General features: G+C 42.2%; 1 protein-coding gene across 3 annotated transcripts in view; it reads left to right on the top strand.

Moving 5' to 3' along the window:
• Positions 1-16425, top strand: part of VIT (vitrin) — a 125896-nt gene that overhangs the window by 43896 nt on the left and 65575 nt on the right. For all 3 annotated transcript variants that reach the window (XM_033419291.2, XM_033419289.2, XM_012531273.3), the window contains exon 4: positions 15493-15649. In XM_033419291.2, coding sequence (XP_033275182.1) covers positions 15493-15649 — 157 coding nt within the window. The remainder of the gene's footprint in view (positions 1-15492; positions 15650-16425) is intronic.

Raw genomic sequence — 16425 nt, 5'->3', positions numbered from 1 at the left:
TGGGTTTAAGTGCTGGGGAGTCGTGGGAGATGCAGCTGGAAGGTGGGTTAAGACAAGGCAATGCCAGTCTGAGAAGCTTTGTTTTCTGCCATTCTTTAGAGGGTGGGAACCACTGAAAGTGTTCTGAGCAGGAAATCTACATGATGAAGACAACAGTCAGCAAGATAAACAACAGCAAGATACTCCCCACAGGCAGTGAAGCCACATGCTGGAATATCTCCATTACACTGGAGTCTGTTGAGATAGTCTTTAACTTGGGGTGAAATGTATAACCTTTAATTCACATAGCTCTCTCCAACAAGTTAACCTTAATACCATGTAAGGCATGGAAAGATTTTTGCAATCAACCTGGAAAGGGTGGATAATTCCCAGAGGTACTGCCTCAGCATGAAGAGGTAATAGTTCTGGGACTTGGTTATTGAGTACATTGGACACTGTTGAAGACATACAGCTCTGTGATTGTAGGAATTGGGTATAGCAAGCACACAGCTTCTTCACTGGGCTCACGTGTCGTTAGCTATAGCAACTTGTAAGGAACCCCCAGTGTTTGCTTGCTCCTTAGACACTTGGTACCAACACCAGTGTGTTCTCCACACAGATTGATGTGTGTGCCGTTTCTCACACCATGAAAAAGGAAGTGGATTAACTCTCTAGCCCTCCTTCTGGTGTGTGGGTGAGAAGGGAGGTGGACTCTCTCTGTATTGTAGATTTTCAGTTGAATAAGCTTTACCGTGGCAGTTCTCAGAAATAACAGGCAAAGAATGCAAGGAAAATTGCACTAGAAGAGTTGCCTTGCAGTTATTTGGGATACATGCACAGATGTATACAGACATACACACAAATGCACACACACACACACACACCCCCAGACAGACAACCTATTTACAAGGCATATCCTATATTTACCCACTAGTGGTTGTCAGTGATCTTCAAGTTCAGAAAAGCCTCGTAAGATTAGAGTAGGGAAGCAACCATTTAACTCCTTTTCTTCAGTAATGGGAGAAGCAACCAGGTGGAGCTGGCAAAGCTCTGTGTCTGGAGCCAGAGGGTATGAGTTCAGGGCCTGGCTATGCCACTTTCCTGGTACCTGAGCTTGAACAAATAAACTTATCTCTCTGCAAAATGAGGACAATATGCTTCTCAGGGTTTTGTTAAGAGTCAAGTGAATAAGTGTGTATTACATCCTTTCTAAATTAAAAGTAGGTTACTTTTAGGGACTTCCCTGGTGGTCCAGTGGTTAAGACTCTGAGCTTCTACTGCAGGGGGCAAGGGTTCAATCCCTGGTCAGGGAACCAGGGAACTACTCTAGCAGAGAGCTGATTGTTTCAGGCAAGGTCACCTTCCTTTGGAGGATGACAGCAGTCTGTCAGGTGGATTACCTCACTCGTGCTGACCAGGAAATTCCAGATGGACTTGTTAAGATTACATTCCTGGGAAAGAATGACACTGCAGTTAGGTTAGGCGTTGTCTCGGTTTGGTGACGTGAGCTTTGCACAAGTGACTCTATGTTGGGCCTGTTGTCTCTCTTTTGACATTACTAACTGGGATTCTTTCTGAGGTGATGAAGATGTGGAATTAGATAATGGTGGTCTCACAAACTTGTGAATATACTATAAATCACTGATTGTATGCTTAAAAGGACCCATTTTATGGTATGTGAATGGTATCCCAACTTTTAAAAATGGAATTTTCCAAAAAGAAAAAGAAAGGAAATTTCTTCTGAAAATAATATTGTACAGTTCTGAAAAGAGTTCTAGCAAGAACAACTGTCGACACCTTGGTCACAGTGGGACTATTAATTCACCCAGTGCCCATGTGATGTGACCCTTGCTGACTCCCCAGACCTTATCATGGACCTCCCCCCAACCCACTCACTACGCTCCAGGCACACTGGCCTCCTTTGTGTTCTTCAAACCACCAAGCCCTTTTCCACATCAAGGTTTTTGCCCTGGTTCTTCTTTCTGCCTGGAAGGTCCTCCTAGACCTTTGCTGGCTGGTAACTTCTCATCATCCAAGTAACCATGGTAGGAGAGTAAATAGAGAGGAATACAGGGACCAGATCCTTTAGGGCCTCGTGGACCATATTAAAGAGCTTGGACATTAGGGCAGCAGGAAACCAATGAGGGTTTTAAGCAGGAGAATGATGAAATGTGATTAAATTTTTTAAGTATCACATTGGCTGTTCAATGGAGAAAGGACTGAGGCAAAGGGTGAGCAATATGGAAGGAAATAGACAAGGTAGGAGGCTATTGTGTTAATAGTCCAGACAGGAAATGTCAGTGAACTGGACCAAGGCGAAAGCAGAGAGAAATTGCAGATTTGGAAATAAAACTAGTAGGACTTGCTAATGGATGGGTTCCATTTATCCCTTCATTCATCCAGCAGACATTCTGTTGATTAGCAATGAACAAAACACACAAAAATTCCTGCCCCCATGGAGTGTGTAGTCTAGTAGATGAAAGAAAATGTAACAAACTGGGACCTTGAAAAAGTAGTAGCATTTGAACAGCTGAAAGGAAAAAGGGTTCCAGGTGTAAGGAATGATACAAGCCAAGTTTGTGAGATAACATGCATTTGAAAAGTACCAGGGGCAGTACTGGCAAGCCCAGAAGTTCCATGGAGGGGACTGTGGAAACGCCTTAAAGATTTTAGACTTTTTCCTCAAGGCAGCAGAAAGATACTGACAGCTTTTGACCAAAGATTCAACTTCATTTATGTTAGATTCCACATTTGAAAAAGGCCTACTCTTCAACTCATGAACCTTTTAGCCCATACTGCAATAAACACATCATATGTTTCCCCATAAATTATGTCCACCAACAACTCTAGAATGATCCCTGTCTGGCAGAGTGTTTGTGCTAGAGAGAGAAAAGCTTTTACGTTGTAAAATCTCCTCAATAGCTTTTCTACATGTAAGGAAGCCCCAGAAGGGCTCCAGAAGCAATGGCCTTAGCCTAAAGTGGGGTCAGATGAGATAGTGTTACACAGGTGAGAGCTGTGATGATTAACTCCAACAAATAGTTGCCTGTCCATCCTGCAAAGCCTCTGACTTCAGTGAGCACCCGATCTTGTATAAGGTAAAATAAAATTATGCGAAGGAAAGCCTTCCTGGACCCAACACCAATTGCCAACACACAAAAAACCAGTTTAGATGGCTCCTGTGTATGCTACATCTAGCAATCACACTCCTGGGCATATAGCTGGACAAAACTATAATTCAAAAAGATAAATGCACCCCTGTGTTCATAGCAGCACTCTTTACAATAGCCAAGACATGGAAACAATCTAAATATCCATTGACAGATGAACGGATAAAGAAGATGTGGTGTGTGTGTGTGTGTCTGTGTGTATATATATAGAGAGATATACAGAGATATATATATAATGGAATACTATTCAGCCATTAAAAAAAAGAGTGAAATAATGCCATTTGCAGCAGCATGGGACCTAGAGATTATCATACTAAGTGAAGTAAATCAGAAAGAGAAAGACAGATACCATATGATATCACTTATATGTGGAATCTAAACTATGACACAAATGAACTTATCAATGAAACAGAAACAGACTCACAGATATAGAGAACAGATTTTTGGCTGCCAAGGGGGAGGGCGGGTGGGGGAGGGAAGGACTGGGAGTTTGGGGTTAGCAGATGCAAACTATTATGTATACAATGGATAAACAACAAGGTCCTACTGTACAGCATAGGGAACTATATTCAATATCTTGTGATAGGCCATAATTGAAAAGAATATGAAAAAGAATATAGGTATAACTGAAGCACTTTGCTGTACAGCAGAAATTAACACAACACTGTAAATTAACTATAATTTAATAAAATAAATTTTTAAAAAAGATTCAACATAGTCAAAGACTTTTTAAGAAAAATGGAAAAGAGGGACTTCCCTGGTGGTCCAGTGGTTAAGAATCTGCCTTCCAATGAAGGGGACATGGGCTTAATCACTGCTCGAGGAACTAAGATCCCACATACCATGGGGCAACTAAGCCCACACGCTGCAATGAAGAGCTCACACGCCACAACTAAGACCCGATGCAGCCAAATAAAAAAATAAATATTTTTTAAAAAAGAAAAATGGAAAAGAATGCTTTGCAAAAGAATTTGCTACCAAGGAAGAATTAACATGATCTGGTCACTGGTGTCAGGAGAAGGAAGCATTCATCTTCAAATTTTATTTGATGATCATTTTATTTCATTAAATTAACATTTTTGCATAATCTTCTTAAAAATAGAATTTTACTCTAGTTGAATATCACAGTAGAACAAAATTAAGTTTCATATCAAAACTGTTTATGCATAAGTGCTTTTATATTATAATAATTCTTTCTCATTAACAGCCAAGAGGCAAGCTTACAATGGCCGCCTCTGATTGATGAAGAAATTTGTTTTCCCGAAGCAATGTGGCTTGCCTTGAAAGCCACATTCACTGAAAACATGAATGGAAAATAAGAAGCAGATTATACAGTTTGATTTGGCCTCTACATCATTGGCTTATTGTATATGACATCACCCAATAATCACTCTGTTATTAGGTCAGGCAGAAGAACCAACTTAGAGCAGAAACATTTGCAGTTGTGCCTCTAAGATTCCAATGTTGCATGAAGATAGTGGCTCAAACAATACCAGTTTTGCCCAGGAACACTCTGAGATCAGTACAGCAGACACATGACCTCAGTGGGCAGCATCTAAAGGTTATCCTTTCATTCTAACCATCCAGGTTTCAAATAGTTCTCTTTTCCCTGTGTCTGGTGCCAAGGGCCTCTGGGAAGGAATCCTTGGCAGATTCTGAGGTGCTCTAACGTGAGCTCTGTCGAGAAAATCATAACGGCCATGAGAAGGCAAGGTAACCTTGAGGAATCATATGAGGGGGAAGCAGAGCAGATGGCTGAGGAATAGGTCTCTGTGTAGTTTCCACTCGAGCAGTTCTGGGCTCCCCCAGGATCTCTGTGACTTTAGCCCAGGGTTCTCTCATTTCCACCAACAAAACTCCACTCAGGAAGGAATGGAAGAGGCTCTCTTCTTGCTTTCTCCAAATGTTCCTAGGAGTAAACCTTCTTATGACTTCTAAGTTCTTCCCCAAGGTTAATAGTGGGGATGCACCATTCCCCATCCCCTGAGTCTTATTTGCCACATCAGTGTCTTCCTGCTCCCTTCAGACCTGAGATGGACACTTCTTGAGCTGCCTTAGTTTTGACCTGTCCTCTGAAGGAAGTCTTATTTCTGCACTTTTGAGATGAAACCCAAAGAGAGATGAAAGTGAATCTAGAGACCTTCAAGATGGTAGAGGAGTAAGACGTGGAGATCACCCTCCTCCCCACAAATACATCAGAAATACATCTACATGTGGAACAACTACAGAACACCTACTGAACGCTGGCAGAAGACCTCAGACTTCCCAAAAGGCAAGAAACTCCCCACGTACCTGGGTAGGGCAAAAGAAAAAAAAAAACAGAGACAAAAGAATAGGGACGGCACCTGCACCTCTGGGAGGGAGCTGTGAAGGAGGAAAAGTTTCCACACACTAGGAAACCCCTTCACTGGCAGAGATAGGGGGTGGGCGGGGGGAAAGCTTTGGAGCCACGGAGGAGAGCACAGCAACAGGGGTGCAGAGGACAAAGTGGAGAGATTCCCACACAGAGGATCGGTGCCAACCAGCACTCACCAGCCCGAGAGGCTTGTCTGCTCCCCCTCCGGGGCGGGCGGGAGCTAGGAGCTGAGGCTCCAGCTTCGGAGGTCAGACCCCAGGGAGAGGACTGGGGTTGGCGGCGTGAACACAGCCTGAAGGGGGCTAGTGCGCCACAACTAGCTGGGAGGGAGTCCGGGAAGAAGTCTGGAACTGCCTAAGAGGCAAGAGACCATTCTTTCAGGTTGCGTGAGAAGAGGGGATCCGGAGCACCGCCTAAACGAGCTCCAGAGACGGGCACGAGCTGCGGCTATCAGCACACACCCCAGAGACGGGCATGAAATGCTAAGCCTGCTGCTGCAGCCACCAAGAAGCCTGTGTGCAAGCACAGGTCACTATCCACACCTCCCCTCCCGGGAGCCTGTGCAGCCCGCCACTGCCAGGGTCCCGTGATCCAGGGACAACTTCCCCAGGAGAACACATGGCGCACCTCAGGCTGTTGCAACATCATGCTGGCCTCTGCCACCACAGGCTCACCCCATATTCCATACCCCTCCCTCCCCCTGACCTGAGTGAGCCACAGCCCCCTAATAAGCCGCTCCTTTAACTCCATCCTGTCTCAGAGAAGAACAGATGCCCTCAGGCGACCTACACACAGAGGCAGGGCCAAATCCAAAGCTGAACCCCGGGAGCTGTGCGAACAAAGAAGAGAAAGGGAAATCTCTCCCAGTAGCCTCAGGAGCAGCGGATTAAATCTCACAGTCAACTTGATGTACCTGCATCTGTGGAATACCTGATAGAAAACGGATGATCCCAAAATTAAGGCGGTGGATTTTGGGAGCAACTGTAGACTTGGGGTTTGTTTTCTACATCTAATTTGTTTCTGGTTTTATGTTTATCTTAGTTGAGTACTTAGAGTTTATTATCATTGGTAGATTTGTTTATTGATTTGGTTGCTCTCTCCTTTTTCTTTTATATATACATTTTTTTTTCTTTTTCTCTTTTTGTGAGTGTGTATGTGTATGCTTCTTTGTGTGATTTTTTTCTGTATAGCTTTGCTTTTACCATTTGTCCTAGGGTTCTGTCTGTTTTTTGTTTTTTTGTTATTTTTAAATTTTTAATAATTTTTTATTTTAATAACTTTATTTTATCCTTTCTTTCTTTCTCTCATTCTTTCTTTCCTTCTTTCTTACTTTCCTTCTTTCTTTCATTCTTTCTCCCATTCTTTCTTTCCTTCATTCCTTCCTACTTTCTTTCTTTCTTTCTCTCATTCTTCATTTCTTTCTTTCTTTCGTTCTTTTGTTCTTTCTCCCTTTTCTTCTGAGCCATGTGGCTGACAGGGTCTTGGTGCTCTGGCTGGGTGTCAGGCCGGTGCCTCTGAGGTGGGAGAGCAGAGTTCAGGACATTGGTCCCCCAGAGACCTCCTGGCTTCACATAATATCAAACAGCGAAAGCTCCCCCAGAGATCTCCATCTCAATGCTAAGACCCAGCTCCACTCAACAACCAGCAAGCTACAGTGCTGGACACCCTAAGCCAAACAACTAGCAAGAGAGGAATACAACTCCACCCAGTAGCAGAGAGGCTGCCTAAAATCATAACAAGTTCACAGACACCCCAAAACACACGATCAGACGCAGCTCTGCCTAACAGAAAGACAAGATCCAGCCTCATGCACCAGAAAACAGGCACCAGTCCTCTCCACCAGGAAGCCTACACAACTCACTGAACCAACCTTACCCACTGGGGGCAGACACCAAAAACAATGGGAACTACGAACCTGCAGCCTGCGAAAAGGAGACCCCAAACACAGTAAGTTAAGCAAAATGAGAAGACAGAGAAACACACAGCAGGTGAAGGAGCAAGGTAAAAACCCACCAGACCAAACACTTGAAGAGGAAATATGCAGTCTACCTGAAAAAGAATTCAGAGTAATGACAGTAAAGATGATCCAAAATTGTGGAAATAGAATGGAGAAAAGACAAGAAACGTATAACAAGGACCTAGAAGAACCAAAGAGCAAACAAACAATGATGAACAACACAATCAATGAAATTAAAAATTCTCTAGAAGGGATCAATAGCAGAATAACTGAGGCAGAAGAACGGATAAGTGACCTGGAAGATAAAATAGTGGAAATAACTAGTGCAGAGCAGAATAAAGAAAAACGAATGAAAAGAATGGAGGACAGTCTCCGAGACCTCTTGGACAATATTAAATGCACCAACATGCGAATTACAGGGGTCCCAGAAGAAGAAGAGAAAAAGAAAGGGACTGAGAAAATATTTGAAGAGATTATAGTTGAAAACTTCCCTAATATGAGAAAGGAAATAGTCAATCAAGTCCAGGAAGCGCAAAGAGTCCCATACAGGATAAATCCAAGGAGAAACACGCCAAGACACATATTAATCAAGCTATCGAAAATTAAATACAAAGAAAAAATATTAAAAACAGCAAGGGAAAAGCAACAAATAACATACAAGGAAATCCCCATATGGTTAACAGCTGATCTTTCAGCAGAAACTCTGCAAGCCAGAAGGAAGTGGCAGGACATATTTAAAGTGATGAAAGGGAAAAACCTACAACCAAGAATACGCTGCACAGCAAGGATCTCATTCAGATTTGACAGAGAAATTAAAACCTTTACAGATAAGCAAAAGCTAAGAGAATTCAGCACCACCAAACCAGCTTTACAACAAATGCTGAAGGAACTTCTCTAGGCAGGAAACACAAGAGAAGGAAAAGACCTACAATAAAAAAACACAAAACAATTGAGAAAATGGTAATAGGAACCTACATATTGATAACTACCTTAAACGTAAATGGATTAAAGGCTCCAACCAAAAGACATAGACTGGCTGAATGGATACAAAAACAAGACCCATATATATGCTGTCTACAAGAGACCCACATCAGACCTAGGGACACATACAGACTGAAAGTGAGGGGATGGAAAAAGATATTCCATGCAAATGGAAATCAAAAGGAAGCTGTAGTAGCAACTCTCATATCAGACAAAATAGACTTTAAAGACTATTACAAGAGACAAAGAAGGACACTACATAATAATAAAGGGATCAATCCAAGAAGAAGATATAACAATTGTAAATCTTTATGCACCCAACATAGGATCACCTCAATACAAAAGGCAAATGCTAACAGCCATAAAAGGGGAAATCGACAGTAACACAACAATAGTAGGTGACTTTAATACCCCACTTTCACCAATGGACAGATCATCCAAAACAAAAATAAATAAGGAAACACAAGCTTTCAATGATACATTAAACAAGATGGACTTAATGGATATTTATAGGACATTCCATCCAAAAACAACAGAATACACTTTTTTCTCAAGTGCTCATGGAACATTCTCCAGGATAGATCATATCTTGGGTCACAAATCAAGCCTTGGTAAATTTAAGAACATTGAAATCGTATCAAGTATCTTTTCCAACCACAATGCTATGAGACTAGATATCAATTACAGGAAAAAATCTGTAGGAAATACAAACAGATAGAGTCTAAACAATACACTACTAAATAACCAAGAGATCACTGAAGAAATCAAAGAGGCAATTTAAAAATACCTAGAAACAAATGACAATGAAAACACAATGACCCAAAACCTATGAGATGCAGCAAAAGCAGTTCTAAGAGGGAATTTTATAGCAATACAATCCTACCTCAAGAAACAAGAAACATCTCAAATAAACAACCTAACCTTACACCTAAAGCAATTAGAGAAAGAAGAACAAAAAAACCCCAAATTTAGCAGAAGGAAAGAAATCATAAAGATCAGATCAGAAATAAATGAAAAGAAGGAAACAGTAGCAAAGATCAATAAAACTAAAAACTGGTTCTTTGAGAAGATAAACAAAATTGATAAACCATTAGCCAGACTCATCAAGAAAAAAAGGGAGAAGACTCAAATCAATAGAATTAGAAATGAAAAAGGAGAAGTAACAACTGACACTGCAGAAATACAAAAGATCATGAGAGATTACTACAAGCAACTTTATGCCAATAAAATGGACAACCTGGAAGAAATGGACAAATTCTTAGAAAAGCACAACCTTCCAAGACTGAACCAGGAAGAAATAGAAAATATAAACAGACCAATCACAAGCACTGAAATTGAGACTGTGATTTAAAATCTTCCAACAAACAAAAGCCCAGGACCAGATGGCTTCACAGGCAAATACTATCAAACATTTAGAGAGGAGCTAATACCTATCCTTCTCAAACTCTTCCAAAATATAGCAGAGGGAGGAACACTCCAAAACTCATTCTATGAGGCCACCATCACCCTGATACCAAAGCCAAAGAAAGATGTCACAAGAAAACTACAGGCCCATATCACTGATGAACATAGATGCAAAAATCCTCAACAAAATACTAGCAAACAGAATCCAATAGCACATTAAAGGGATCATACACCATGATCAAGTGGGGTTTATCTCAGGAATGCAAGGATTCTTCAATATACACAAATCAATCAATGTGATAAACCATATTAACAAACAGAAGGAGAAAAACCATATGATCATCTCAATAGATGCAGAAAATCTTTTGACAAAATTCAACACCCATTTATGATAAAAACCCTCCAGAAAGTAGGCAGACAGGGAACCTACCTCAATATAATAAAGGCCATATATGACAAACCCACAGCCAACATCATTCTCAATGGTGAATAACTGAAACCATTTCCTCCAAGATCAGGAACAAGACAAGGTTGCCCACTCTCACCACTATTACTCAACATAGTTTTGGAAGTTTTAGCCACAGGAATCAGAGAAGAAAAAGAGATAAAAGGAATCCAAATCAGAAAAGAAGAAGTAAAGCTGTCACTGTTTGCAGATGACATGATACTATACATAGAGAATCCTAAAGATGCTACCCAGAAAACTACTAGAGCTAATCAATGAATTTGGTAAAGTTGCAGGATACAAAATTAATGCACAGAAATCTCTTGCATTCCTATACACTAATGATGAAAAATCTGAAAGAGAAATTAAGGAAACACTCCCATTTACCACTGCAACAAAAAGAATAAAATACCTAGGAAAAAACCTACCTAAGGAGACAAAAGACCTGTATGCAGAAAACTATAAGACACTGATGAAAGAAACTAAAGATGATACAAACAGATGGAGAGATATACCATGTTCTTGGATTGGAAGAATCAACATTGTGAAAATGACTATACTACCCAAAGCAATCTACAGATTCAGTGTAATCTCTATCTAACTACAAATGGCATTTTTCATAGAACTAGAACAAAAAATTTCACAACTTGTATGGAAACACCAAAGACCCCAAATAGCCAAAGCAATCTCGAGAAAGAAAAACGGAGCTAGAGGAATCAGGCTCCCAGACTTCAGACACTACTACAAAGCTACAGTAATCAAGACAGTATGGTACTGGCACAAAAACAGAAATATGGATCAATGGAACAGGATAGAAAGCCCAGAGATAAACCTACGCACATATAGTCAACTTGCCTTTGATAAAGGAGGCAAGAATATACAATGGAGAAAAAAAAGCCTCTTCAATAAGTGGTGCTGAGCAAACTGGACAGCTACATGTAAAAGAATGAAATTAGAACACTCCCTACCACCATACATAAAAATAAACTCAAAGTGGATTAAAGACCTAAATGTAAGGCCAGACACTGTAAAACTCTTAGAGGAAAACATAGGCAGAACACACTATGACATAAATCACAGCAAGATCCTTTTTGACCCACCTCCTAGAGAAATGGAAATAAAAACAAAAATAAACAAATGGGACCTAATGAAACTTAAAAGCTTTTGCACAGCAAAGGAAACCATAAACAAGACGAAAAGACAACCCTCAGAATGGGAGAAAATATTTTCAAATGAATCAACTGACAAAGGATTAATCTCCAAAATATACAAGCAGCTCAATATCAAAAAAACAAACAACCCAATCCAAAAATGGGCAGAAGACCTAAACAGACATTTATCCAAAGAAGATATACAGATTTCCAACAAACACATGAAAGGATGCTCAACATCACTAATCGTTAGAGAAATGCAAATCAAAACTACAATGAGGTATCACCTCACACCAGTCAGAATGGCCATCATCAAAAAGTCTACAAACAGTAAATGCTAGAGAGGGTGTGGAGAAAAGGGAACACTCTTGCACTGTTGGTGGGAATGTAAATTGATACAGCCAGAATGGAGAACAGTATCGAGGTTCCTTAAAAAACTGAAAATAGAACTGCCATACTACCCAGCAATCCCACAACTGGGCATATACCCTGAGAAAACCATAGTTCAAAAAGAGTCATGTACCACAATGTTCACTGCAGCTCTGTTTACAATAGCCAGGACATGGAAGCAACCTAAGTGTCCACTGACAGACGAATGGATGAAGAAGATGTGGCATATATATACAAGGGAATATTACTCAGCCATAAAAAGAAATGAAATTGAGTTATTTGTAGTGAGGTGGATGGACCTAGAGTCTGTCATACAGAGTAAGTCAGAAAGAGAAAAACAAATACTGTATGCTAACACATATATACAGCATCTAAAACAAAAATGGTTCTGTGGAAACTAAGGGCAGGACAGGAATAAAGACACATGTAGAGAGTGGACTTGTGGACATGGGGAGGGGGAAGGGTAAGCTGGGGCGAAGTGAGAGAGTGGCATGTACTATATACACTACCAAATGTAAAATAGATGGGCAGTAGGAAGCAGCCGCATAGCACAGGGAGATCAGCTTGGTGCTTTGTGACCACCTAGAGGGGTGGGATAGGGAGGGTGGGAGGGAGATGCAAGAGGGAGGAGATATGGGGATGTATGTATATGTATAGCTGATTCATTTGTTATAAAGCAGAAACTAACACACCATTGTAAAACAATTATACGCCAATAAAGATGTTAAAAAAAAGAAAATGAACCTATATGACAGAAGAGAAAGGGAAAAAAGGAAGACCTAAGCCGTAAGGTGGAATAGTTCAAATGTATTCAGAGGAAATACAAAGATAAATCATATCATTTCGGCTTTAAATGGATGGATGGAAGATTCCTGGAAGGTTATAAGAAAACAGACTACTTCACAAATAACTGAGAAAATACTGTAAAAGAATAAATCGTGGTTTCCATATACTCAGAGAAGAGCAGCCAGAAAAGATGCAGATGACTGCTTCTTGCCAGCTGGATTAAGACGTTACACTTGCCAATGATTTTGGCAATTACTCTGAAATTGTAATTAGCTCACTCTCTCCGGCTGAATTTTCTGTACAAATTGAACAAATATTTGACCTTTGGCCAACTTTGTCATTGTACCCTGTTCTTCCAAAGTGCATGAGCATATGTGCTTGATATCATTTTACAGCCCCCCACCCCGTGGGATGAGCTAATTCACCAAGTTTTCTAATCCAGCTGGGTGCAGATAAAGCAGCAGATCTTATTTAAGGGCTTGCCCAGGCCTTTGTAAAAACAAGACAAAGCAAAAAGTAAAACAAAAAACAAATTCCCCCCACAGGAAGGGGCGGGGTGTGTGCGTGGGGGGGTGGGAATTGATTAGCCGGAAACAGAATATTCCCATGTGACACTTTTCCCCTTATTTTTTTAAACCAACTATTTCATGGAAAATTCTACCACATCTGCACCTGTCTTGCAATAAGTTCGACCATTGTATGACACTCATGCAATAAGCTTCTAGATAGAGCCCAGTTTACAACTCCAGGAGAGTTGGGTTGGCCTACCAGGAGATCCAAACCCTTAGGGTGACAAAGTCACATCCAAATTGAATCCCAGGTCACAGAGCTCGTCACTTCCTATTTCATGTAACTAAGAGCTGAGAAGGAATGCTTCCATTTTCTTTACATCTAAGGGAGGAGATGCATTCGGGAGTGGGGCAGTGATCTGTGGAAGGGAGGAGAGCTGAAAGCATTTAGTTACACCCAGTGATCCAACAACTAACTAATTTAAGGAGAGACTACACAGGCATCTTCAGTCCCACAACTGGCATTTTAGAACAATAATCCAAGACTCAAAATAGTCAATGCAGCCTTGAGTATCAGGGTTTAAAAGAATGAAAGATAAAAAGAAAATAACTTTGGAGAGGAAGCAGCCTGTGGTGGGAAGAACGAAACCACAAAACCATTTTAAGCGCAGCGCTTCCCTCCTTAATGTGGACCACAAATTGTTTTAGCCTGTGATCACACTCAGCCCCCGGGCTCCCAGGAGAAGGACTTCCATGCTGGCCCAGCCCTGCGTGGCCAAGACTGTCTGGGAGGGGTGTTTAGGAAAAGAGCAGGAGTTCTAACTTTAGTTCTCTCTCCAGTCTGAATGAAATGCAACTCTGCTCCATTCAGATACATAAGGGTTAAAAATAAAAAAAGTGCATTTTGGATACAGCTGGAAGCTATTAACAACTCTGAGAACATCTCAGTAACCCAGTTAGAGGATGGGTGGCCTGGCAGAGATCCTGAATCCATGTTTGTAATCACAGACTCTTACCACTGGGCGGGGCTTGCTTTCTACCTCCCACCCAGTGGAGACATCCCTTCTTCAACTGTTCAGTCCCTGCTTGCATACTTCCAGCCTCTTCCTTCAAGGGCAACTTCATTTACTAGAAAGTTCTTTTTGGCAAAAAATGCCTCCGTAGAAAATCTCCCCCTTAGCTCTAGCTCAGTCCTCTGATGCCATAGCACACGACCGTCCTACTTGTGAAACAGCTATATTTGCCTCCAAATGCTCGCCTTCTTATGGCCAAACGCCCCATCTGTGCCAGGCAGCCCTCCCATCTGGTGGTTTCCAGATCCCTCCAGAGCCTGCTTACTCTTTGAATAGTGATTATGTTTCAGAGTCCCTTCTAGAGAATCTATTCCTAGCTCCCAGGCATCAATATCCTCTAGGAGACCTTTTCATTCAGGAGTTTTTGAGGGAAATTTTTTTCAGGGAAGATGCAGCCACACCCCCTTTTAGGTACTGCCACTAGAGCATCTACACTGTCTCATCCCTAAGCAAGCTTCGGGCTCCAGCAGCCTTGCCTAGTGAATACTGCTAGCCTGTCAATGGCGTCACCAAGCCAGAGAGGAGGGAGGACAGAATGAATGAGCTTCCCCTGGATGCCTAGCAGGGCAGTCCCCAGCTTTCCACTGAGTGTGGAGGCAGATGAGCAAACATCACTCCCATCTTGACCCTGGAGCTAGGACCCAGCCTCTAGGACCGAGACAAAAGATCACTTTCATTATCTATCTCGCCTGTCCAAAAACCTTCCATGGAGTCCCACCTCCCGCACAGAACACAAGCACTCACGCCTCCTTCACCCGGCCCAGGCCTGCCCATCCCCACGCTCCCCGCAGGCTCCAGCCCGGGGCCTCTGCTGCAGCAGCCCACCTTGTCCCGGCTGGTCCCGACACAAGGCCCATGCTCTCTCGCTTGCCCTTTCCGATACCTTTCTTCTTCCTGCGAGGTTTTCTGAGTTTCTTCTTTTCCTGGGCTAGCTCCAGAGCATCTGAAAAACCAGTATTCTCTAATCGTGGACTCAGGCTGACATTTCTGACCATTGGAGGCAGGTCTTTTCCCAGCGTTCTCTTCTTCAATTAATTAATGGTTCGAATAAGCACAGGAATGAGCCTCTTGTTCTTGTTCTCAGCAGGTTAAGTGCAGTGGATGGTGACTGCTCTTTTGGTCTGAGGAATGTCCTAATTACCTCTTTGCTTTCATTATATGGAGGGGATCCAGGGTCAGCCCAGGCTCTGGCTTTTAGAGATTAAGTAAATGAACAGTTATGACCTAACAGTCACCCCATATATAAGCTGATACCACAAGGTGTAATCTTGACCTCATTTTGCATTCCCAGCTGTGCCTCAGATCAACTGTGATGTGAGAGCTGGAAAGATAATCAATCCCGAGTTCATTGTGAAATGTCCAGCAGGATGCCAAGACCCCAGGTACCACGTTTATGGCACTGACGTCTATGCATCCTACTCCAGCGTGTGTGGCGCTGCGGTTCACAGGTGGGTAGCGCTGAGCTTCTTAGGCACGAGCAACCAGGGTGTGGGCAGGGATCCCCCGGTGCGGGGTTGCCTGATGAGCAAGCAAGAGCAAACAAACTTAATGGAGCATCCTGTATTTTATCTGGCAGCCCTATCCCATGGGATGACCCAGAATCTGTGCATGGTCCTGGATCTCCTTTCAGATCTCTCTGGAAAGGAGGACTGACTTCTCTTTACACCTTAATGGGTGGGGGTGGGAGGGAGAATCCTACTCTTTTGTGTTCATAATGAGGAAACCAAAGTTCTTGATGATGTAAAGCCTTTTTATTTTTACCTGTATGTGCTGAGCAAGGAGATAATAGGGACATGACTAAGGAAGGCCCAGAAGTTTAGAGAAGAAATGTCACAGCGCCAGTTGATGATCTGGAGACAAAGAGGAACAGGAAAAGTGAGAAGGAGGGTGACAGGGGGTCCTGCCTGGTCAGCTGTTGATGGGGGACCCAGGAAGGAGGGCAGGAAGCATGACATGCTTTGGACCATGTCACTGCCTAAATGAGGAAAGGCAATAGCGACCTTCACAGAATCCTCACACCTCTTTTGTTTAGGCTTGGAGCCAAAACCCAGGGAAATGCATGTTTACTTAATAGCTTTCATAATGGGTATGTGTGAAGCACTCCACCTGTGTTATCTAATTCGGCCCTCACCATTCCCCTGTGCGGTATCTACCACCGTTGTTGTTGTCGACCTCTTAAAGGTGAAGAGAGGTTGAATAGCCTTTCTAAAGCCACACCGTTAAA

The sequence above is a fragment of the Orcinus orca genome, chromosome 13 (genome assembly GCF_937001465.1).
Source record: "Orcinus orca chromosome 13, mOrcOrc1.1, whole genome shotgun sequence".
NCBI lineage: Eukaryota > Metazoa > Chordata > Mammalia > Artiodactyla > Delphinidae > Orcinus > Orcinus orca.
The sequence above is the reverse complement of the archived record's forward strand: the minus strand, read 5'-3'. Positions and strand labels throughout refer to the sequence as shown.